The sequence below is a fragment of the Schistocerca piceifrons genome, chromosome 3 (genome assembly GCF_021461385.2).
Source record: "Schistocerca piceifrons isolate TAMUIC-IGC-003096 chromosome 3, iqSchPice1.1, whole genome shotgun sequence".
Lineage (NCBI taxonomy): Eukaryota > Metazoa > Arthropoda > Insecta > Orthoptera > Acrididae > Schistocerca > Schistocerca piceifrons.
Window position 1 is genome coordinate 282,906,190 of NC_060140.1, and position 24,381 is coordinate 282,930,570.

General features: G+C 42.7%; 2 protein-coding genes across 3 annotated transcripts in view; both read left to right on the plus strand.

The window, feature by feature from the left end:
* The window catches only part of LOC124788590, a 96,869-nt gene extending 84,210 nt beyond the window's left edge, over positions 1–12,659 (plus strand). Inside the window, exon 7 of the mRNA XM_047255860.1 lies at positions 12,517–12,659. Within this exon, the coding sequence (XP_047111816.1) occupies positions 12,517–12,659 (143 nt within the window). The remainder of the gene's footprint in view (positions 1–12,516) is intronic.
* LOC124787634 overlaps positions 12,517–24,381 on the plus strand; it is a 74,307-nt gene continuing 62,442 nt past the window's right edge. For both annotated transcript variants that reach the window (XM_047254400.1, XM_047254401.1), the window contains exon 1: positions 12,517–12,644. The gene's annotated coding sequence lies outside the window, so the exon portion shown is untranslated. The remainder of the gene's footprint in view (positions 12,645–24,381) is intronic.

The window sequence follows — 24,381 nt, forward strand, 5'->3', positions numbered from 1 at the left end:
GGTTTACGTAGTTCTAAGTCTAGGAGACTGATGACCTTAGATGTTAAGTCCCATAATGCTCAGAGCTATTTGAAACATTTTTTGAAAACCATTCCACGTGGTTAGTAATATATATGAAACAGACGAAATACTCTCACGCTGCAAGAAGAATGTCATAATCCCTCTTCCAAAGGAGGTAGATGTTAATAGGTGTGAAAACTATCGAAACTTCAGTTTAATAAATAGTGGTTGCAAATAACTGAATTAATAATTTGTAGAAGAATGAAAAATACTGGCAGAAACTGACCTTAGGGAAGATCAATTTCAGGAGAAATGTAGGAACAGGCGAGACAATACTGACTGTACAAGTTATCATCGACGACAGATTGTTAGATGGCAAACCTATGTTTGTAGAAGTTCAAGGTTTAGAGACAGCTTCTGACAATGACGATTTGAAATTCTGATAGCGGCAGCAATACAATACAGGAGCGAAAGGTTATCTACAAGTCTTACAATTGTACACCACAGCTATAAGAGTTGAGAGACGTCTAACAAAATCATTAATTTAGAAGGGAGTTAGGCAGCCTTCTAGGCAGTCTCCCATGTCGTTTAATCTATGAATTGAGCAAGCTGCGAACGAAGTCAGTCAAAAATTTGGAAAGGGACGTAAAGTTCAGGGAGAAAAGAAATTTTGAGGCTGTCGATGGGGTCAGGTGCCATGAGCCCATCTCGCATCAGTACGAACGAACGAAGCTACACCGGAGGACAAAAGAAAATTCTGTATTGCAATAAATCGGCCTACAAGAAATCTAAGAACGTGAATGTTACAAAGTCATAAGAAAAATAGTACATAAATAGTAGTCCCACATGAACAGTATAGATCACCGTATAACTGATTTACAATGTTACGAATCACTTAATCACCTGATAAAATCCACAATGAAAGCTACAAATTGTTTCAGTGCCTGTTGCCAGAGAGATAACGTAAACAAATTCTGCTCACGGATGGAAAATTTATAACTGGATAACGCTAACCAAGTGTGCGGATGGATTCTAATAGCTCACAAAGCAATAAAAAAATGCTGTAGAAAATAGTCGAATACACCGTTCGAAAAGTTACTTTGTATCAACATTACCTGAAAATATACTTGAAACACGGCAACAGTGAACGAAACGCGGGTGAAAGGCACGGCTAGTGCTTGCAGCAAGTAACAGTCTTACCTAGTTACACCAAACAGCATTCTGAAGCATCAACCTACCACCGTCTTCCTCCAAGAATGTTTGAACTATATCTACGTGCGACCCAAATGCCAACATCTATCTTTCTCCGCTCAGAGCGTGTCGGTACAACTAAATTTGGTGGCCTGCCCTCTCATTGGCTCCAGCCAGCCGAAGTACGTGAGCTGAGTAACAAGAGAACCATCAGATCTATTAATGATGGATTTTGATGAGTCTTTGGTGTGTTGTAGAGCAACCTCTCCTGGGAACAGCTCTTCATGCGACACCCCTACTTCCGAGAAAATCGATGTTGAAGTTTTATACGTACTTTCTATATTCATAATCATGTGATGTTTCGATCGAGCGACTGTACTGAAAGTGGTAAGGTTTACGACTACCACACTGTGGTCTCGGTTCAAGTCCTGCCCACGTCCTTCTTTTCCATTTTTTTTTTTTTGTTACTGAATTTGGCCACTTAAAGACCGCTTAGAACCCAAGACATACGTCCAATATGTTTCCTCTTATCTTCGCAGAATTACTTCATGTGCTGGCTGATGGCCTGCTTCTGACCATTTGACGTCACCCTCCTAGGCTGCGAATTTTGTTGTTGGACGGGAAATTTTTGCGGTACTCATCAAAAGCCTGAAACTTTCTGTGTCCAGGATGGTGTCTTCAGTGACGTCAAGCTTTCTCAAGTTCCTTCTTGTATCTTCTAGCCAGCCCACGGTGTTTTTTAATTTGGAAATGAAATTAAAATTTTTCTTCGTTAGCCTACTGTCATTCGTTCTGTAAATATGACTGTAAAACTTTAATCTCCTCTTTCTTATTTTGTCTGTGATTGTTTCTACGTTTCTGTATGGATCTTCATTTCTCCAGTTATTATCTTTGCTCTTATGTAGTCCAAAAGTTTTTCTGAGTATTTTCCTTTCTTCATTTTTCCAGATCTTCTTGCTCACTCCTTTGATTCAGTGTTAGACTTTCAGAACCGTAAAGTGCTGTCGGTTTCATTACTGTTTCGTAACGTTTAATTTTTGCGCGGAATGGTACTGATCTTTTATTATGGCCTTTTTGTGTGAGTCTGTATGTCAGCTCCATTTTCTTCGATCTTTCTTTACTTGCGGTGTTAACTAACCGGTTTGATGGTATCCATTCTCCCATCTACTTAACCTTGTCAACCATTTTAATGTTTCCATATTGTGTTTGTATTTCTGTTTTTTTCTATTGTGTTTATTTCGAATGTTTTTCGTTTTCTCGTATGACATTTCTAATCCGGTTTTAGCTTCAATTTCGTGAAGTGTTTCTATCATTATCTTTGCATCTGTTTTGAGCTTAGAAATTACTGCAATATCGTCAGCAAAAGCTAACATTTCACCTCAAATCTTCCCCTTCATTATCCTACATTGATTACTTCGATGTTTTTCTCTTGTAGTTCCTTATCCCACTCTCTCACAACCTTGTCTGAGACCAGATTTAAGAGAATCGATAAGAGCCCATAGCCCTATCGAACAAATATGTTAATTCTGAAGGATTCAGAAACATCTCCTAGAAATTTAACTTTTGAAGTTGTGTCTGTGAGTGTCTGTTCGACTAACTGCCTGCTGGTTTTATCGATACCTGCTCCTTCAAGTGTTAGGAATACTATCTGTGCCGGCCGATGTGGCCGAGCGGTTCGAGGCACTTCAATCTGGAGCCGCACGACCGCTACGGTCGCAGGTTCGAATCCTGCCTCGGGCATGGATGTGTGTGTGTGATGTCCTTGGGTTAGTTAGGTTTAAGTAGTTTCTACGTTCTAGGGGACTGATGACCTCAGATGTTAAGTCTCATAGTGTTCAGAGACATTTGAATCAATACTGTCTGACTGTCTACAGCATCGTAAGCGTGTTCACAATAAATGTCAGCACTGATGGGTACACCTCGGGGAATCAATTTCTAGTGCAGAAAACCGTCGCTTTTCCGCCAGAGGCATAACATTATCTTTTGCACATGCACGCAGATCTTTGTAAGGGGAGTTGCTGTTTTGTTTGGGTTCAGCCAGTCCTTTCTTTTCCTTAGTTTAGCATAAAGACACTATTTCTCGTCATCAGTGACGATACAGGATAGGACTGGTCGGTGTTATTCACGAGCCAATTGGTGACGAATAAGCAGAGATGCACATGTGGCCATACACTGACTTTTGTGATTTTGGTTTACAGCATGTGGTACCAATGCTCCCTATTTTTGAATACTCCCCATTACATGCAAATGTCGCACGATGGTGGGATGATCACAGTTCATCACATCTGCTAGTTCTCGAATACAATGGCGCAGATCATTGTGGATTAATGTGTTTGAACGATCTTCATCAGACCCGAGATGTCTCCCTGAATGGGGAAAGTCATTGATGTCAAAATGATCCTCCTTGAAACGAAAAAAGCATTTTCTTGCCGTGCCCTGTCCAACGGCAATATCCCAACACATGAAGCAAATGTTTCTGCCTCCGCTGCTGCCACTCTATTGAACTCAAACTGAAGAATACGTCGGAAATTGTCTGATTTCTCCTCTGGGTGCTCCATTTTCTAGTGCCTACCGTTCCACTCACTACCTCCAAATGAAAAAAATAACAATATGTAAATTCAAATAGCAACAATGAACTACAAATAAAACAGACGATCGATAAATAAACGAATAGCAACTGGATTACTAACGTGCAAAACAAAAACGCTACGAACATATGAACTAACCTGATGCTTTTTTTGTAGTTCAGAGCAGCAGAAGAAAAGTTCTACTTTGCACGAAGATTTAACATAGTCATTCACAAGTTATCCTCTCTTCGTACAATTTTAAGCCGCCTGTACAATGATACAGGAAGTGATGCTGGAACAATGCACGGCCACGAGAAACTTGGCTGGTATGGCAGATGTGAGTGCTGAGGCCCCTTTACACTTAATTACAGTCACAGTTTGGCACTCTGGACGTGTTATAGGTGGTTCCAGTTTTAAGGGGCTCCGGAAAGCCCTATCTTTCCAATGTTAAAATAGTGTTTATAAATCACTTGTTTTCAGAAAGTATTTGGGCTAGGACGTTGAAATTGTTGCAGATTATTTATTGGAGTATTGGCTACAGCTGAACACAGAGATTTTAAAGATTTGAATTCATTTGCTAGAGATTATTGTATTGTAATGAAAATTCGCTAGTTATTGTGCCATTTCTTATTTATAAATTCAACACTACACATGTTTTTGGAAATAGGCTATGTTAACTTAGGCGGAATGGACTGTGTAACATTTTCTGAAAACCTGAATCAAATTGGTATGGTAGATCCTGAGCACTCCGTCGTCAGGCCACGAGTGGCCTACCGGGACCATCCGATCGCCGTGTCACCCTCATTGGAAGATGCGGATACGAGGGGCGTGGGGTCAGCACACTGCTCTCCCGGTCGTTATGATGGTATTCTTGACCGAAGCCGCTACTATTCGGTCGAGTAGCTCCTCAGTTGGCATCACGAGGCTGAGTGCACACCGAAAAATGGCAACAGCTCATGGCAGCCTGGATGGTCACCCATCCAAGTGCCGACCACGCCCGACAGCGCTTAACATCGGTGATCTCACAGGAACCGGTGTAGCCACGGCGGCAAGGCCGTTGACGGTAGATCCTGAAAAAAACATGTAATCTGTATGAAAAAATAAAACTTTTGGGAACTGTGCGACGAAGTTTGGTTTACCTCTTTAGTGCATTCCAGGTCCACGGGATGGGTTATCTTGGTCTTCTGCGAACTCCTGCTCCAGCTTCCTCTTTGTCCTTCTCCTGTTTACTCTGGATTATAGTTCTAGGCTATTTACAGCCCTGTCAACAGCCCGAAGACGCTCCTTGTCTAATGCAAGCATCGTTCGTACCATGTTGAAACCTATCTTCATTCCCATATTTCATTCCCATATTTCGAAATACCTTACAACGTTGCCATCATTGGAAGTAGCAACAGCATCACACACACCAAAGTGAAGTGTTTGTATTCCAACAAACACAGTCTTGGAGATTCTTGACCATATAACACTTTTTAAAATTTTCATCGGGGTTTTGAATTTTCCGTGAACATACTTTTTCAACAGTTCAGTTGCTGCTAAGTTTCTGAAAATAGCTTTTATCACCTCCATTACCGTTTCCGGCAGACTATGTTTATGAGTGAACCCTTCATCAGTTAGCAGTCCCTTGTTGTACTTATACCAACTGTTTGCTCCTTTGGGACACATGAAATAACGGGAAATTTAACCTGTGGAAAAATATAAAAAAAAGAGCCCAAATAGCTTCCTTCATTTCATCGACACTGTGTATGGCTCTGAGCACCATGGGACTTAACATCTGAGGTCATCAGTCCCCTAGAACTTAGAACTACTTAAACCAAACTAAGGACATCACACATATCCATGCCCGAGGCAGGATTCGAACCTGCGACCGTAGCAGTACCGCGATTCCAGACTGAAGCGCCTAGAACCGCTCGGCCACTCCGGCCGGCTGACACTGTGTATATTTGGCCTAATAGCTATTCTATAATAGTTCTGTATTTTGTCAATTAAACTATTACTTAACTTTCCCTTCCCATACAACCCTTTGCCATCACTGAGTTTTTGCTTCTCGCAAGAAGCTTTCTGTCGCCGCTGCCTTGATCCCATTCATATCTGTATGTGTCCAGTACACTCAAATTTCTGCATTACAGCATCACCACCATAGGGCTTTAGTTCTTGATTACATTTGAAACTTTTCGAATCACGTCAGCAAGTTAATTCACATATCCCACTTTATCACACGCAACAGAACGTTGAAATATACTAGCAACACTAGCCACTTCCACAACTACCACTATAGTTAGCTGTGCAATTATTTTCAGGTGTACCTTCATTTTTTGTGGACACCTACAATATTTAGATATTACTGCTACATGTAAAACTTCCCATGTGTACATACTGGTGGCAGATACTACACCATGAAGAGATGTGTGTCCCCGTTTATGCCAGGTACCATCGAATGCTTGCAGTCAAGTCTCTGTTACCACTGTTTCCTATTATTGCCTCTTCCAGAGCTATCTTCATAGGTTCTGTACAGACGTCTTTTACTTTAGACTCTATAAATCTATTATAGTTCGTAAACTTGGTTGGGGGATTTGGAAGATTCATCGTGCCACAGGAAACTGCACTTGCAGCAGCACCCTTATCAATTGGACGCAAGGCATGAACAAATCTAATGTTGTGTTCATAGATTTTGCTACCGTTTTCTTGATTTGGAGATTGGATTGTTCCAAAATGCGGTCTTGTATGAGCACCTACCAAACTTCAGTTCATTTCACTGGCAAGGTCTACGTGATTTTTTATAGAGAGTTCCAGGCCGACTTCACTTCACTGAATACACCTTGCGCAGTTTGCAAAACTTCCGTTGAGAACTGACATATCAAATATTTCATTCACATTCGATTCGCCCATAAAAGACTCATAATTTTCACTACCTGAACCAAGCTTCGTCTGCAAAGTACTTTCTCTCTCACTTTTATTCCAACAAGCAGGTGTACCAGCAAGGTTAGGTTCACACACTTGGTTATCATCTTTATTGTTTACGGTAATAACACCTATCTTTGGCTTTGCAACATTTCTCCTTTTTTAAAAGCCTTCAGAGGATTTCTAGTCACTTTACGTTTACCCGTGATTCTTCTTCAATAAAACAGAGACTTCAGTGAACAGAATTCATTACGAATATTTGCAGGATTACAAAAGAGTAAATAAACATGAAAAACACGACGATCGGGCGAGCATATATACATCGATCTATCACAGGTTAACCACAACACTTATTTGGTAACACTTATGTTTTCTCACATCACTGAAATATACGTGATGAGTATATAGATTCATGAATAGAACATTTGACAGCAGTTCAACAGCGCCACAGCGGATCACGCCCATGCAGAACATACTTCAAAAATATTTTAAAAATAGTTGTAGTCTTCAAAACTGAATAAATTGTATATCAACTAAAAGGGGGAAGTCTGTAAATTTTTAAATGCAAAAAACTAAAAATTGAACGTTTCATGATTTGGGACCTTTCAGGAGCCCGTTAAATGAATCACAAAGTACAGGGTGTATCAAAAAGAAGCATCCGATTTAAACACTATTATGATATTTGAGACATGTACGTGAACAACGTACTGTTGGAAAGAGCAAATTGCCGAGTTTTACATGGTTCCCGCTAGGTAGTAGCGGTGTGCGCCCACTTCTGTTCTAGTACAAATGGTACCAGACAACAGAAAGTGTTCTGTATTCTACGTTTTTCGCAGTGTGCGTCAGTAATAACTGTTCAGCGTGACTTTCGTACTAGTTATGGTGTGGATCCTCCTACAGCACGGAGCTGTAGACTGTCGCGTAATCCCCACCACGCTTTTGACTTTATACGCAGTTTATATGGCTAATATTTTCATTAACTGTATATTGCTTATTGTTGCGAGCACAACAGATAAAATGCGATTCTCACTATTAGTTTCTGCAGTTGAAAATATTTTAACTTTATGCGCCTTAATGTATTACGTGGGGATTCGCACACCACTAAAAGATTTCCTGCTGTACACGTATGATCTTTAATTTGCAAACTGTTTTTGTATAACCCTGATCTGGCTTGTTAGAAATGGAACACGGTGTCATTACTGTAACTAATTATGAAATTAAACATGTCCTTCGCTACTTTCATCTCTGAAATGCACTGAAAATTACTCTTATTACACGTACAGAAGTTACAGTATGCTATGTTTGCTAAACGTAAAAGCTGCAGTGGATTTTTTAACATATGAACACTATTGATTGCCACGACTAACACGAGAGCATGAAACTAAAAATGAAATTTGGTTTTTATATTATTAGCCAGAACAGGTTTCATCACAGCAGTCTTTGATACCACACAAGTAAATTTTGTTGCTCTGATTTACTTAAATTATTTACGTCACTGATATTGTAATAGCAGTTGCCCATGTCCACCTGTAAATGACATAACAAAATCCACCATTCACCTCTGAGGTCTCCGGGAAGCTGAAAGAAATAATTTTAATGTACCGTTACCTGCCCGCTTAATTGCAGGAAAACTGCTTTCATTCAATTTAATTTTAATCTACGGGGCAGCAGCTCCCGCGATCGCTGCACAGCTCTGCGTCATGAAAAATTCTAAATATGCTGAAAACGGCTAAAAATGTGGACTGAAATACTCGGCAAGCTAGCAATAAATTATTACAAGAATTTTTAACAATCTCTATTCAAATATCAACATAAATTTCAAGTACACACCTTTTACTTTCATCAGCCTCCAATGGCGTCTTTCTCGAACAAGGAACAAAAGAAAGCTAACCAAGCATTCAATCGAGCGTTACAGGCTCTTACGACTTTGATGGCTACAACAAGACAGACAGAGTTATAACCTCCACTATTTATGGGCAATTTAATATGCATCTTTGTTATATTTTTTAACTATCATTGTCTGCTTCGATTTCTATACTCGCCGACCACAGGCGTTATTTGCAAAATATAGAGACATAATTATTGCACAAACATAAAAATGAAAAAAGATTGTTTCTTTTTTTTTACAGAGTCTATATAATCGACAACCGTTCATACAGAAATGAAATAATAATAATAATAATAATAATAATAATAATAATAATAATACAGATAAATGTTTCTTTGTTTCACATACATTACAACGATTTTGTGAATGTCTTGCCAGGAGGCCTCACAAGACGATGGCATGAACAATTCCGAGCCGTCCTCACGTGTCTAACACATATGTCGAACGGATCCGTCATAGTTTCATAAGGAGACCGCAGAAAAGCTTTCGCCGTGCAGCTCGACAGATCAGCATGCCCCAGATGCCCGTCTGGCGTGATTTTCGTGGGAGTTTGCACATGAAACCACACAAAAATCAACTACTGCAAGCTCTTCGTGAAGGTGACAAACAACAACGTGTGGAGTTTTGTAATTTCGTTCTTGGCAAGATGGAGGAAGACTGTTTAGTGATGATGCAGCATTTCATTTAAATGGAAAGGTGAACCGCCGTAATGTGAGAATATGGGGTACGGAACAACCACATGAAATTCTACAACACGAGAGGAACTCTCCAAAAATTTAATGTGTCTTGCGCGGTTTTACGGGAAAAGGTGTACGGTACATTTTTCTTTGCCGAGAACACTGCTACAGAAATCACATATCTCAATACGCTTGAGAACTTTCTTTTCCCACAGTTGGAGACTGATTCGAACGACTTCATTTATCAACAGGATGGGGCACCACACTGGCATCTGGAAGTGTGGGAATTTTTAAATTAAAGGATTACTGAACGATGAATCGGTGCTGGCCACTGTGACTGCGCGGTTCCAGGCACTTCAGTCCGGAACCGCGCGACCGCTACTGTCGCAGGTTAGAATCCTGCCTCGGGCATGGATGTGTGTGATTTCATTAGGTTAGTTAGGTTTAAGCGGTTCTAAGTTCCAGGGGACTGATGACCTCAAATGGTGAGTTCCATAGTGATCAGAGCCATTTGAACCATTTGATGAATCGGTCGCACTGGACCTAAATGATTCAGCCTCACATTACTGGCCTCCAAGATCACCGGACTAGACTATATGTGATTATTTCTTGTGAGGGTTTATAAAAGCCTCTGTTTATGTGTCTCCGTTACCAACAGAGAATGAAATGAGACATCGCACAACAGCAGCTGTGGAAGCTGTAACTCAAGACGTACTAGTTGCAGTGTGAGAACAGATTGAATACTGCATTGACAAAATGGTTCAAATGGCTCTGAGCACTATGGGACTTAACATCTGAGGTCATCAGTCTCCTAGAACTTAGAACTACTTAAACCTTACTAACCTAAGGACATCACACACATCCTTGCCCGAGGCAGGATTCGAACCTGCGACCGTAGCGGTCGCGCCGTTCCAGACTGAAGCGCCTAGAACAGCTCGGCCACTCCGGCCGGCATTTTAGAAATTCTGATGGAATGTTATCTATTCCTTCTGCCTTATTTGATCTTAAGTCCTTCAAAGCTCTTTTAAATTCTGATTCGAGTACTGTATCACCACTCTCTTCTAATTCGACTCCTGTTTCTTCTTCTATCACATCGGACAAATCTTCTCCTTCATAGAGGTTTTCAGTGTATTCTTTCCACCTATCCGCTCTCTCCTATGCATTTAACAGTGGAATTCCCGTTGCACTCTTAATGTTATCACCCTTGCTTTTAATGTCACCGAAGGCTGTTTTCACTTTCCTGTATGCTGAGTGTGTCCTTCCGACTATCATTTCTTTTTCGATTTCGTCACATTTTTTTATGTAGCCGTTTCGCCTTAGCTTCCCTATACTGCCTATTTATTTCATTCCTCGACAATTAGTATTTCTCTATTCCTGAATTTCCCGGAATATTTTTGTGCTTCCTCCTTTCATCAATGAATTGAAGTATTTCTTGTGTTACCCATAGTTTCTTCGCATTTGCCCTCTTTGTATCTCTGTTTTCTTTCCAAACTTCTGTGGTGACCCTTTTTGGACATTCCATTCCTGTTCAACTGTACTGCCTACTGAGCTATACCTTATTGCTGTATCTATAGCCTTAGAGAACTTCAACTGTATCTCGTCATTCCTTAGTACTTCCGTATTCCACTTCATTCCGTTTTGTTTCTTCCTGACCGACGGCCCGCATTGACATGGCTAGAAAAAAACGGACTAGTACTGGTGAAACAATAAAACGAATGCAATAAGGCTGAAAGTCGCGTGGCCTGTCACGTGACTCTCGCTCCGCCTACTGCTCGAGTTTCATCTGCCTCCTGCACTCAGTCTGCCCGTGGCGTCTGTTTTAAGTAGTTGACGTTTTGTCTGTGCGTCGGAAAATGTTGAGTGTACAGAAAGAACAGCGTGTTAACATCAAATTTTGTTTTAAACTAGGAAAATCTGCAAGTGAAACGTTTGTAATGTTACAACAAGTGTACGGCGATGATTGTTTACCGCGAACACAAGTTTTTGAGTGGTTTAAACGATTTAAAGATGGCCGCGAAGACACCAGTGATGACACTCGCACTGGCAGACCATTGTCAGCAAAAACTGATGCAAACATTGAAAAAAGCGCTAAACTTGTTCGACAAGATCGCCGTTTAACAATCAGAGCAGTGTCTGAGTTAACAGGAGTTGACAAGGAAAGTGTTAGGCAGATTCTTCATGAAAGTTTCAACATGAACAAAGTGTGTTCAAAAATGGTTCCAAAGTGTCTCACAATTGAACAGAAGGAACGCCGAAGAATGATTTGTTCTGACATCCTGGAAAAGATTGAAAGTGATCCCACCTTCTTACAAAATGTTATTACTTGCGATGAATCGTGGTTTTTTACTTACGATCCCGAAACTAAACGCCAATCGATGCATTGGAAAACTCCTGGTTCTCCACGACAAAAAAAAGGCACGAATGTCAAAATCGAAATTCAAGGCAATGATGATTGTTTTTTTTTGACATCAAAGGGATTGTGCACATTGATTGGGTACCAGAGGGACAAACAGTGAATCAGCATTACTACATTAGAGTTCTGGCTACCCTACGTGAGCGAGTACGGAGAAAACGGAACGATTTGTGGAGAAAAAAGTCATGGATCCTTCACCAAGATAATGCCCCAGCTCACAGTGCGTTGTCAGTGAAGACGTTTTTGGCAAAACACAACATTCCCATCTTAGATCATCCACCCTACTCACCTGATTTGGCCCCCTGTGACTTTTTTCTTTTCCCTAAAGTCAATTCAGCTTTGAAAGGAACTAGATTTGAGACTGTTGAAGCAGTAAAAGAAAAATCGACGGAAGTAATGTGTGGACTTACTGAAAATGATCTGCAGCATTGCTATGAACACTGGAAAATTCGCATGGAGCGGTGTAGAGACCGAGGAGGAGAGTACATTGAAGGAGATAACATGAAATTGTAAATAATTGTAAATAAATGTTTTTTCCAGCATCAGTCCGGTTTTTTTCTAGCCGCACCTCGTATGCCGTGCATCTCAATGGGGGCATATTGAACACCTATGAAGACATGAAAAAAAGCTTTATTGTGTTTCCCGCTCATCAAAAAACAAAATACATTGTATATGTTTATTAGTTTCAGAAATATAGACGTGCCAAATCAAATGACTCTTTTTGTGACGTCGACGAAGCGCCAGAAGCTCGTAATAATGTAGGATGTTTTAAGGAACATCGAATGGTAGTTTGGATGGTTTATCAGAATGGAAACATTGTGAAAACTTAACTAGAAAGCAAGCTAATAAGCAGGGAAGTGATTTCCGTGTGTGTTGCAGGTCTGCCGGATGGCGTAGTCGGTGGCGGGTTCCGGGTGTTCCCGGTGCTTCTGAGGGTGCACCACTCGCTGGGAGACGGCGTGGCCCTCCTGCACCTGCTGACGCACGCGCTCTCTGGCTCCCCACAGGTAGGGAACGCATAGCGAGCAGTGGAGATGTGTACGAAGGCTGTGTCATTATCTGAAGAAAGTTGTGTTTAAGAACCACCAAGAGCCTCTGACTAAGCCGGCCGGGTTGGCCGAGCGGTTAAAGGCGCTACAGTCTGGAACAACACGACCGCTACGGTCGCAGGTTCGAATCCCGCCTCGGGCATGGATGTGTGTGATGTTCTTAGGTTAGTTAGGTTTAAGTGGTTCTAAGTTCTAGGGGATTTATGACCACAGCAGTTGAGTCTCATAGTGCTCAGAGCCATTTGCACCATTTGCACCTCTGACTAAGTTTAGCATCAGCTAAACACTGCCATTAAAAAAGCCATCCTGTGTCACTGAAACCGCCTCCAACAGTAAAATGCACTAGTACAGACAACAGTCAAATGCATTAATGTACAGGACGGTCAGAAACAATCTGAAAAGCTGTTAAGAAAAAATTCAGTACGATGCGCCATTTCTGAGTTAGTCAGCATTCAAGTCAGCAAATCAGGCCGGTGCGCTCGCAGATTCAAGCGGCGCGCCAGATACAAAAAGTCAGTCGTCCTCATGGCGTATGTGATAGCGCACGAGACTGCTCAGCCTTTGGTTCGCGTTCGATCCTTACTACCGTCCCAGTCCAATTTTTGTATCGTTTCTCTTGTTCTGCTTCAGCAGATCAAACGAGGACCCCATTTGCCGACACAGTCTCTGGCAAGTACCTTGAATTTGCTAGCGCAACTGCCTGACTGGATAACTTTAATGCTAATTAACTCGGAAAGTTTGGATTCCGTAGAAAGGTTGGAACACGTGAGGTAATACTAACCTTACGACTTATCTTAGAAGAAAGATTAAGAAAAGGCAAACCTACGTTTCTAGCATTTGTAGACTTAGAGAAAGCTTTTGACAATGTTAACTGGAATACTCTCTTTCAAATTCTGAAGGTGGCAGGGGTAAAATACAGGGAGCGAAAGGCTATTTACAAGTTGTACAGAAACCAGATGGCAGTTATAAGAGTCGAGGGACATGAAAGGGAAGCAGTGGTTGGGAAGGGAGTGAGACAGGGTTGTACCTCTCCCCAATGCTATTCAATCTGTATATTGAGCAAGCAGTAAAGGAAACAAAAGTAAAATTCGGAGTAGGAATTAAAATCTATGGAGAAGAAATAAAAACTTTGAGGTTCGCCGATGACATTGTAATTCTGTCGGAGACAGCAAAGGACTTGGAAGAGCAGTTGAACGGAATGGACAGTGTCTTGAAAGGAGGACATAAGATGAACATCAACAAAAGCAAAACGAGGATAATGGAATGTAGTCAAATTAAATCGGGTGATGCTGAGGGGATTAGATTAGGAAATGAGACACTTAAAGTAGTAGAGGAGTTTTGCTATTTAGGGAGTAAAATAACTGATGATGGTCGAAGTAGAGAGGATATAAAATGTAGACTGGCAATGGCAAGGAAATCGTTTCTGAAGAAGAGAAATTTGTTAACGTCGAGTATAGATTTAAGTGTCAGGAAGTCGTTTCTGAAAGTATTTGTATGGAGTGTAGCCATGTATGGAAGTGAAACATGGCCGATAACTAGATTGGATAAGAAGAGAATAGAAGCTTTCGAAATGTGGTGCTACAGAAGAATGCTGAAGATAAGGTGGGTAGATAACGTAACTAATGAGGAGGTATTGAATAGGATTGGGGAGAAGAGAAGTTTGTGGCACAACTTGACTAGAAGAAGGGATCGGTTGGTAGGACATGTTTTGAGGCATCAAGGAATCACAAATTTAGCATTGGAGGGCAGCGTGGAGGGTAAAAATCGTAGAGGGAGACCAAGAGATGAATACACTAAGCAGATTCAGAAGGATGTAGGTTGCAGTAGGTACTGGGAGATGAAGAAGCTTGCACAGGATAGAGTAGCATGGAGAGCTGCATCAAACCAGTCTCAGGACTGAAGACCACAACAACAACTCGGAAACGGCGCAACGAATCGTTTTTTTCTTAACACAACCTATCCTGTAAAACCCTTACCAGCTTCCCAGACTGTTGCTGAACGCCCTGTACACTCCCTGACAAGAAAGTGAAGCCTCCAGAAGAGGCAGAGTAAACCAAACGAAATTTCACCGGTTGAGACGATAAGTGATGTACTGCTGTGATTACGTTATGGAGTCAGATTTACAAAGATCTCTTCAATATGAACCTAGTTCTCAGTATGACGTTGCATCCGCTCCAACTAGGCTGCATGTAATGATTCGGTTGGGAAGGTCTCACAAAGCTGATGTATCCTCTCCTGCTGACCCAAAATTGCTCCTTAATAACTGCAACACTGTCAGTGGGACGGAGTTTACGTCCAAGCTGGTCCCACATACTCTCATGTCCAAATAAAACAGAACACTTTGAACGGCTAGAGATTGGATGTTCATATTCACAGGACATGTACATTTGTACGAGGGTAATCCCAAAACTAAGGTCTCCATATTCACAGGACATGTACATTTGTACGAGGGTAATCCCAAAACTAAGGTCTCCTATTTTTTTATATATACATAGACCTGTTTATTTCTACAATGGTTTACATCAGTTTACAATTTGAACAGTTATCTATTTTTCGACATAATCACCATTTTTGTCGATGCATTTTTGTAGACGCTATGGCAGTTTTTGTATGCCCATGTCATACCAGCTCGCTGCCATGCTGTTCAGAAATTTATGAACTTCTTCTTTCACCTCGTCGTCTGAGCTGAATCGCTTTCTGGCCAAATGTTCCTTTAACCTAGGGAACAGGTGGTAGTCACTGGGCGCCAAGTCAGGACTATGGGGCGGGTGGGTGATTATGTTCCACTGAAACTGTTGCAGGAGAGCAACGGTTTGCCGAGCGATGTGTGGGCGAGCGTTGTCATGGAGAATGTGTACGCCCTTGCTCAACATTCCTCTTCTCCAGTCCTGAATTGCTCGTTTGAGTTTTTTCAGAGTCTCACAGTACCTGTCAGCGTTAATTATGGTCCCAGCGATTCACCTCCGACGACGAGGTGAAATAAGAGGTTCATAAGTTTCTAAACAGTATGGCACTGAGCTGGTATGACATGGGCATACAAAAACTGCCACAGCGTCTACAAAAATGCATCGACAGAAATGGTGATTATGTCGAAAAATAGCTAAATGTTCAAGAAGTAAACTGGTGTAAAACATTATAGGAATAAACAGGTCTATGTACTTATAAAAAATAGGGGACCTTACTTTTGCGATTACCCTCGTATGTTCTGCAGAAACGATTAGCATTTGACCCGCGGGATCAAGGTCAACATCGATATCGCGGCGCAACACCACCTACCGGTAAAATGTGTCCGCAGTTCTCATTGTCGCTATAGTCCTAAGGTAATGGATCAGTGTGACCTGAGCAGACATTGAGGACGCCTCGCAGACGTATACGCGAACTGTATCGTCGAATCAGTGAGTTTGAAAGAGGGTGCGTTATTGGCATCAGAGTATGTCATGCATACATTTGGGAAATTGCTGCTGGCGTGGGATGAAGTGTGTCGGTAGTGCAACAGGTGTGTGCTGAGTGGTTCAAGGAAGGCAGTAAACCACAACGAGATAGGTCAGTATCACGACCCACACTTCCTACCGAGAATATTGACACTCCATCCGAATGGCATTGTAGTACAGATCTGCGTCCTCCTCGACTCTGGCGCAACGGTGGAAGAGTGTAACGTATTGTACACTATCAGGGGTGACAGTCCGTCGCCTTTTATGACGGCATCGGTTACGTGCACGTAGTCCGCTTCTCCGCCTGCCTTTGACGAATGAGCAGAAACATGCTAGACGGCAATTGTGTTTGGAACGACGTCACTGGGGACAGGAATGGCATTGGACGATGTTTTCGGACGAATCCAGGTTCTATGTGTTTCGAAATGATGTCCGCATGTTGATTCGCCTCAGACAGAGGAAGTGGCATCACAGTGACTCCATTCGCAAGAGAAATACAACGCTAATTCATGGCCTTATGGTGTGGGGTGCTACTGGGCACAACCACAAATCACAACTGGTGCGTGTCCAGGGCACTGTGACCATTGTGACCTACGTGAATCTCATACTGCGACCCGAAGCCATGCCCTTTCTGCTCAACACCCCAGACGCCGTTTTTCAGCAAGATAATGCACTACCACCTGTTGCTGCACGAACACGTGTCACCGGACGTCAGCCTTTTACCCTGGCCCACTAGATAAGGAGACTCGTCGCCAATCGAAAATGAACGGGATATGGTGAAAGACGGGTGCAGCACTGTTACCCAGTGCCAAGCACCACAGATGAACTTCGGAAACAGGTGAATGCACCGTGGATGCCTACATTGCACGATGCCATTCGTGACTTATACGCGTCGATGCCATCACACACGGAACATGTTATCACAGCCCATGGTGCACCCTGTGCCTACTAAGCAACTGCTGAACCGAAGTGACTGAAATGCTAATCATTTCTGCAGAACATACTAATATACAAGTGCTGTGAATATGAGCGTCCTATCTCTAGTCGTTCAAGGTGTTCTGCTTTTTCTGAACATGAGTGTATGTTCTATCAGGGACAGATCTGGTTAACTTTCTGTCCGCCAGAGCATCTCAACAACGTTCAGACAGCTCATAGAGACACGTGCCGCATGTGGGCGAGCATTGTCCTGTTGAAAAATGGCACCAAGATGCTGTCGCATGAGATGTAACACATGAGGGCACATGATACCTGTGACAAACCGTTGCGCTGTCAGAGTTCCCTCTATCACTACCATCCGTATCCTGCAGCCCTACCAAATGGTTCCTCACCCCGTGAGGCCAGAAGTAACACCGCTGTGCCTCTTCTCAGGTCAGTATATGAATTTTACGTCAAGATCTGTCACTAACAAGCTTTGCTGGAATAGATTTTACTGTCGTTCGTTAAAGTTGTAAAACCCGGGCAGATTTTAGGAATCGGATCAGTATTCTATCACAGGTAACATGACTTGGAGCAATGACAAGCTGGATACAGACTCTTAGTAAATTCTGTCGTTATATTCACCAAAAAAGAATATACAATAAATACTTGTCCAAGTATTTTTACGCTTCTGATGAAATCAACAGGTTACCAGAGATGACGATGCTAAGCGCAGCATTCGTTTCTGTATTATACGGACGTAGTCTCACCATTTACGTAGCTCATACAGGTTCTTCTCCCACTTACAAATTGCTACAGAGCACAATACTAGCATTCTACATGTTTAAAGGCACAGCCAACATCCACCGAAAACTGGTACCACGCTGGGATGTATGTACGATCCACTGGCTAACCACCGACCGGTTCTTTGTTCTAGTCGGCTCGATTCTGAAGGCTTCAACCTTTGTCTCTGGAACGTTTTTACGTCCACCTGTACATTAAGCAGTGAACTATAGAATACAGGGTGTTTATAAATGAATATCAGGGTTTTAACGCTTTATAATATTTATTACATTAAACTAACAGTTATAAATGATATGTCAAATGAAAGAGCAACTCAAACAGTTTTACCAAGAACCTTATAAATGTTCAATGTAAGCACTATGGGACTTAACATCTGAGGTCAGCAGTCCCCTAGAACTTAGAACTGCTTAAACCTAACAAACCTAAGGACATCACACACACCCATGCCCGAGGCAGGATTCGAACCTGCGACCGTAGTGGTCGCGCCGTTCCAGACTGTAGCGCCTAGAACCGTTCGGCCACCCCAGCCGGCCAAATGAACAGGAAACAGGCCGGGAGGTAACGTTGGCCGTACACAGTTCCCCAGTGACACTGCATCATCCAGAAGCAATCTTAGCGTCCAACATTCCAGTACGCCGCTTGCTCGTCCACAATTCCAGCACTCCTCTGTGTCCGCCGCTTCCATCCTTCTCGCGCCAACGCTGGGACTGTCTCTCTCTCGCTAATCTCCCGCGCGACTGGTCGCTCACCGCCGAGAGGAAGCATGACCAAGCTAGGCGGCTAGTGCCAACCTCATCTCATAGTGCCGTACACGGCACATGTGTGATGTACTATGTTCTGTTACTGAAATATTCCTCCAATCAAACGCACAGCTGCGAAGATAGTCTATACGATCGTATCTTGATAACTAGTCAACGACGTGGTGCAGTGTCGAACATATTCAAAACGGAAGTAATTTTCCTGAATTCGTCCGTGAACATTGGGACATTTCGTGATTAGAGCAGTCTAGATCGCTTAACATATTTATTTATAGCGTCGTTTCAGTTGAGAGGCACCCACATGCCTCGCTCATACTGTGGCATCAAGCAGTGAGGCCTGCAAGATGAGTGGTCTGCCAAACGAGTGGATTTATGCTTATTTATCGCAAAACATCAATGACTGATTATGAGATCTAGTACTCACAATTAAGCTACACAGTATTCTCATGTTTGAACATTACTCAACGGAAACGGATAACTCACATCTGACTATTAGTAATTTACACAACTCAGATTGTTCACTACGCACTGCACATTTTCTTTCTTACTCAACGGCTTTGATCAACTCGTGGCCATTGCACTGAATGTGAATGGCGCACACATAAATTCTGGATATCATTACTACACACTATTCGAAGAACAAGGCCACCAATCTTTTTTCTTTACTATCTTTTTTTATTCCGATAAATTCTATTACTCTATTATTACATTTTTATACAATAATTACACATGAGAAACTCCGCCGAGTGGGGATGGCTTTGCATTGGTGATTCTCTATTTTATGGTCTCGTAATTATCTAACGCTACAGTGCACTTTCTGGATAGGATGGTGGATCTTTTGCTATATCTCACACTTCGACTCTCACACCCATCATCACGAAAATTTCCTCCAGACCGAGTGGTACAAAAAGGAACATGCATAACCCACTGCCTCTGAAACTATCTTGCTACTCTCCCATGCAAACCACACATACTTATATTACATGAAATACATCACACTGGCAACATACAATACAACACAAAGAATAGTCACAACGTTAGAATCACATAACTTTCAGCTTTCCCACTTCAATCAGTATTCATCCCAGTTTCACGCGACACTGCCCCACTTCATAACTTTTCTTTCCTACTACGAACTCTGGAGGATATATGCACATCTTCCTGTGCAATGCAAGCCAAGTGGCGTTGCTGGATAGACGGCTGACTCACCTTGCTTCTCTCTCAGAGTATTTGAGTTTGAATCCAGCGTCACACGGAAACATAACGCGCAAAGTAATATTAAGAACATATTCATCACACACGTGAGTCCTCAACTGATACCATGGACGAGTACTTCTCTTTATCTTTTGACTCATACACATATTGAGACTCACACAGTACTCACCACGTGGAAGTACTCGTCTTTAATTTCAAGTCCTGCGCACGCCATTTCTTAAATATTTCCAATTTATAGTACACACTTATTGCTACACGTGGTTTCACTGTGACCGTTGGTCACTTCCGAAGATTACTACGATCTCCTTAATATTACCTGCCTGTCATTTAATTCTCCCCCCAAAAGTTCCTGAAATAGAGAAATAATTATTCCAAACTACTCTTAAGTCTTTCACATGCATGCCATTTTCTCCACTCTTTTTGTCTTTACGGAGCACGCCTAAGACAGGTCTTACCAACACTAGATCCAGCGGCAGAGTGCTGAAACATGGCCGTTCTTCAGGTCATCTCGCACCTCTGCCAAAGTGGGGGAGCACTTTGCTACCATATTGGTCAGCCACATTTCAGGTGCTCAAAGCTCAGGTAAATTTCATCTCTTTGGTTCCACCAAAGGTGACCAAAGCACCATGTCAAAGATGATCATATATTGCACATTCACTATCTGCGGTTAGCAGACGACCATACATTCATTCATTTCACAGATCTCACCAAACTGGGTGTAGGGATTTATTTTGTGGGAGTGCACATGTGATCAATTAAATAAATAAATTGTCATTCTTTCCTACACTGGTATCCGGCTTCGGTGTGTTAAGTGAAATTTAGTTATTATTACAAAAAATATGATGTTCTGACAAGAATAACGAAAAATGTTGCACCTATTTTCAATGTCGGGCGGTACTGTAGCCTTTCACAGTTACTGCTGTGATCTGTTTAAAATTTAGAACTTCTACTAAAACAACGTTCAGTGTCAAATTCTGACACTGAACGTTGTTTTACAGGTTCCAAGTTTTGATCTGAGGATGGCAGCAGCCGAAACGACGTCATTAAAATACATTAAGCGATTTAGACGGATTTACTCACGAAACAGTATAGAACACCTTTCAGAAATCTAGGAAAACTGAATCTACCTGTTCTCTTGGGTTTTTTTCCCCCGTCAGTCTTATTTTAGCTCAGAGTAGTCCCCGTCATCCTCAATTACTTGTTGGATATATTCGAACCTTTGAGTTCCCCTACAATTTTTATCTTCTGCAAAATCTTATACTACCTGTAAGGTATTCCTTGAAGTCTTAACAAATTTGCTATCATCTTCTCCCCTCTTCCAGTGCGTTCTTCATAAACTACCAGATCAAATGTGTCCAGACATATATTATGGCCCGTTAGTATGGAGCGCGTCCACCCTTCGCCATTATGACTACTCCAACTCTGCTGAGTACACATTCTGTTATATGTATGAATGTCTGTGGATAAATGGGAACCCATTATTCCTCAAGAGAAAGTAGCGATGTTGGATTGGGGGTGTTCCAACTGGTTCAGGCAGGGATTCTGGGCAGACCAGCCAATTTCACGCATGTTATTGTCCACAAACCATTGCCTCACAGTTGGTGCTTTATGACAGAGTGCATTTGTCACGCTGTAATAAAAATATCATCCTGTCCGAACTATTCCTCTACTGTCACAGGACACAAGACTAAAGTGTGTTCATATCCTTTCACATTTAGCAATTACTTAAGCACGCTTCCATATCACACCACCACCTCTTCCTCACTTCACTGTTTAACATCTACATACATACTCTGCAAGCTACAGTACGGTGCGCGGCGGAGTCATTTCTTTTCCTGTTCCATTAGAAAATAGAGCGAGGAAGAAACGACTGTCTATATGCCTCCATATGAGCCCTAACTTCTCTTATGTTCGTCGTCCTTAGGTGAAATGTACGTTGGCGGTAATAGTATCGTTTTGTAGTCAGCTTCAAATGCCGGTTCTCTAATTTGTTTTTAAATTGTGGTCGTCGAAAAGAACGTCACATTCTCTCCAAGGATTCCCATTTGAATTCCCGAAGCGTCTCCGTAATACTTGCGTGATGTTCGAGCCTATCGGTACCAAATCTAACAGCCCGCCTCTGAACTGCTTTGATGTCTGCCTTTAATTTGGCCGTGTGCAGATCCCAAACACTCGAGTAGCACTGAAGAATAAGGATCACTAGCTTCCTATATGCGATTTCCTTCACAAATGAACAACACTTCCCTAAAATTCTCCCAATAAATCTAAATCGACAATTCACCTTCCCTGTTACGATCCTCACATTCCCGTTCCATGTCGTAACGCTTTGCAACGCTACGCCGGAGCAGCCGCGAGGTTCAGGAGACTTGCCACGGTTCGCGCGGCTCCTCCCGTCTGAGGTTCGAGTCATCCCTCGGTCATAGTTGTGTGTGTTGTCCTTAGCGTAAGTTAGATTAAGTAGTGTGTAAGCCTAGGGACCGATGACCTCAGCAGTTTGGTCCCATAACAACCTACCACAGACAGACGCACAGGTATTTAAACGACGGCACACTACTAGTGCTACATCCGAACATTACGGGTTTGTTTCTCGTACTCACCTGCATGAATTTACACTTAGCTGTCATACATGACAACAACTAAAAATTTTGTCTTGCATCCATCTACAGCCATTCAACTTCGACACCTCCCTGTACACCACAGCAAACACCCGCAGACTGCAGCTCACCCTGTCCGCTCTGTAATGTTCTCCACACATCCGACAGACCCAAATTTTACCATCGGATTGCCACAAGCCCTGTTCGGCATGTAACGTTCTCCAGACATTCCCCAAACTCAAACTATTTCATTGGACTGCAGCACGGCGTAACGTGAGTCTCACTCCCTTCCAGCCAGCCACTGTATAATCTCATCCTTCTTCATACCAATTCAAGCATCACTTACCACTAGCTACAGAAATGTGTGACTTACGAGGGGTTGCTCAACTGTTGTACCGCATGATTTTAAAATCCTTACAGATCGTCATTGGTCACTGGTGGTAGCACTTTCGAAGTCACAAATAATTCCTTCCTCTGATTTCATGAGATTTTTTTTTTAACCACACTTGACAATGCTCGACGATTCCTACCTGGGCTGCCGGCAGAGTGGCGGAGCAGTTCTAGGCGCTACAGTCCGGAACCGCGCGACCGCTACGGTCGCAGGTTCGAATCCTGCCTCGGGTATGGATGAGTGTTATGTCCTTAGGTTAGTTAGGTTTAAGTAGTTCTAAGTTCTAGGGGACTTATGACCTCAGCAGTTGAGTCCCATAGTGCTCAGAGCCATTTGAGCCAAAATCGCTTACAGCGCGGAATGCAGGGAGCACGTCTTTGTAGCAGCGAAAGGGTTAATACGGCCGTGGTGGCTTTACTTCATGAACTGCGCGCTACCCCCTAAACGTAAGCTTGCCAACTATGCTATACTATGGCGCTGCTTATATTGACGCGTGCGTCGTGTGCAACTGGCAACGCAGCAATCTCCCGCGTCTGGGCGGGCATGCGCGAGCCGCCAAGATAAAAGAATTGAACTATAGTAGAGAATACAAGTCCAAACCACTGCCAACCAGTCGATACCGACGCGTCGCAAGTTTCCAGCCAGGGAGGCCACAGTACGGTTCGGTCGTCGTGAATCCAGCAGCCGGGTAGTAACACAGTCATCGGCGAAGATTGAACTGGTTAAACGGGCTCAGGGAGCTCGCTTAAATCCGCAGGTCCGGCCAATCAGAGTGTTGGTAGATGGCGCCCTTATACGGTTGCTCACTCTGGTGGCAAGGGCAGCGCCGCCAGGGTAATCCGTATCGATAGTGGTGTGTACGCTGCCGCTAACCCCGCGACGACGCGTTCACTTGCGCCAATTGTTGACATCGTGTGCGGCGCCAGCGGTACTCGCTGTGTGCCGCGCGTGTTGTAGCACGCCGCGCCGTGTTGACGGCTGCTGTGCGGCGGCCGATACGACAGCGGAGAAGAAGGTTTCTCAGAACACACTGTCTTCTTGTGCGGGCAGTACGCTAACAATAGGCATACACTACACTTATACTACACAGGGACATACATATATACATAGCAATAAGAGACAAAGAAAACGGCCACAAATACATGCATTAACAAAGAGTGTTCCAAAAACGACACATGGACAGTACCTGAGGACACGACATAACAGACATGCTTATGTGCAACGTAACAAGAATCTCCAGGAGGTGGACAGCGGCACCCACAATGACAGCGACAAAAATGACATTGAAGACGAACAGGAGGAGAAGTAAGATGGGATGTAACAGTCAATAAGACTCCTAAAATTATGAATCAGATATAGTGTGCCAAAATGCACTAACAAATTGCAGATGTCAGTCAAATAATAGTTAAGAATAGAGCATACCTTGCAGTCATGGACTGTGCGGCTGGTCCCGGCGGAGGTTCGAGTCCTCCCTAGGGCATGGGCATATTTTTACGTTCATCTCAAACAACAAAATTTTATTTATATGTCAACCTCAAATTATTGTTATGTGTTTCTCTTTTTTAACTATTATTCTTTGCCAACAAA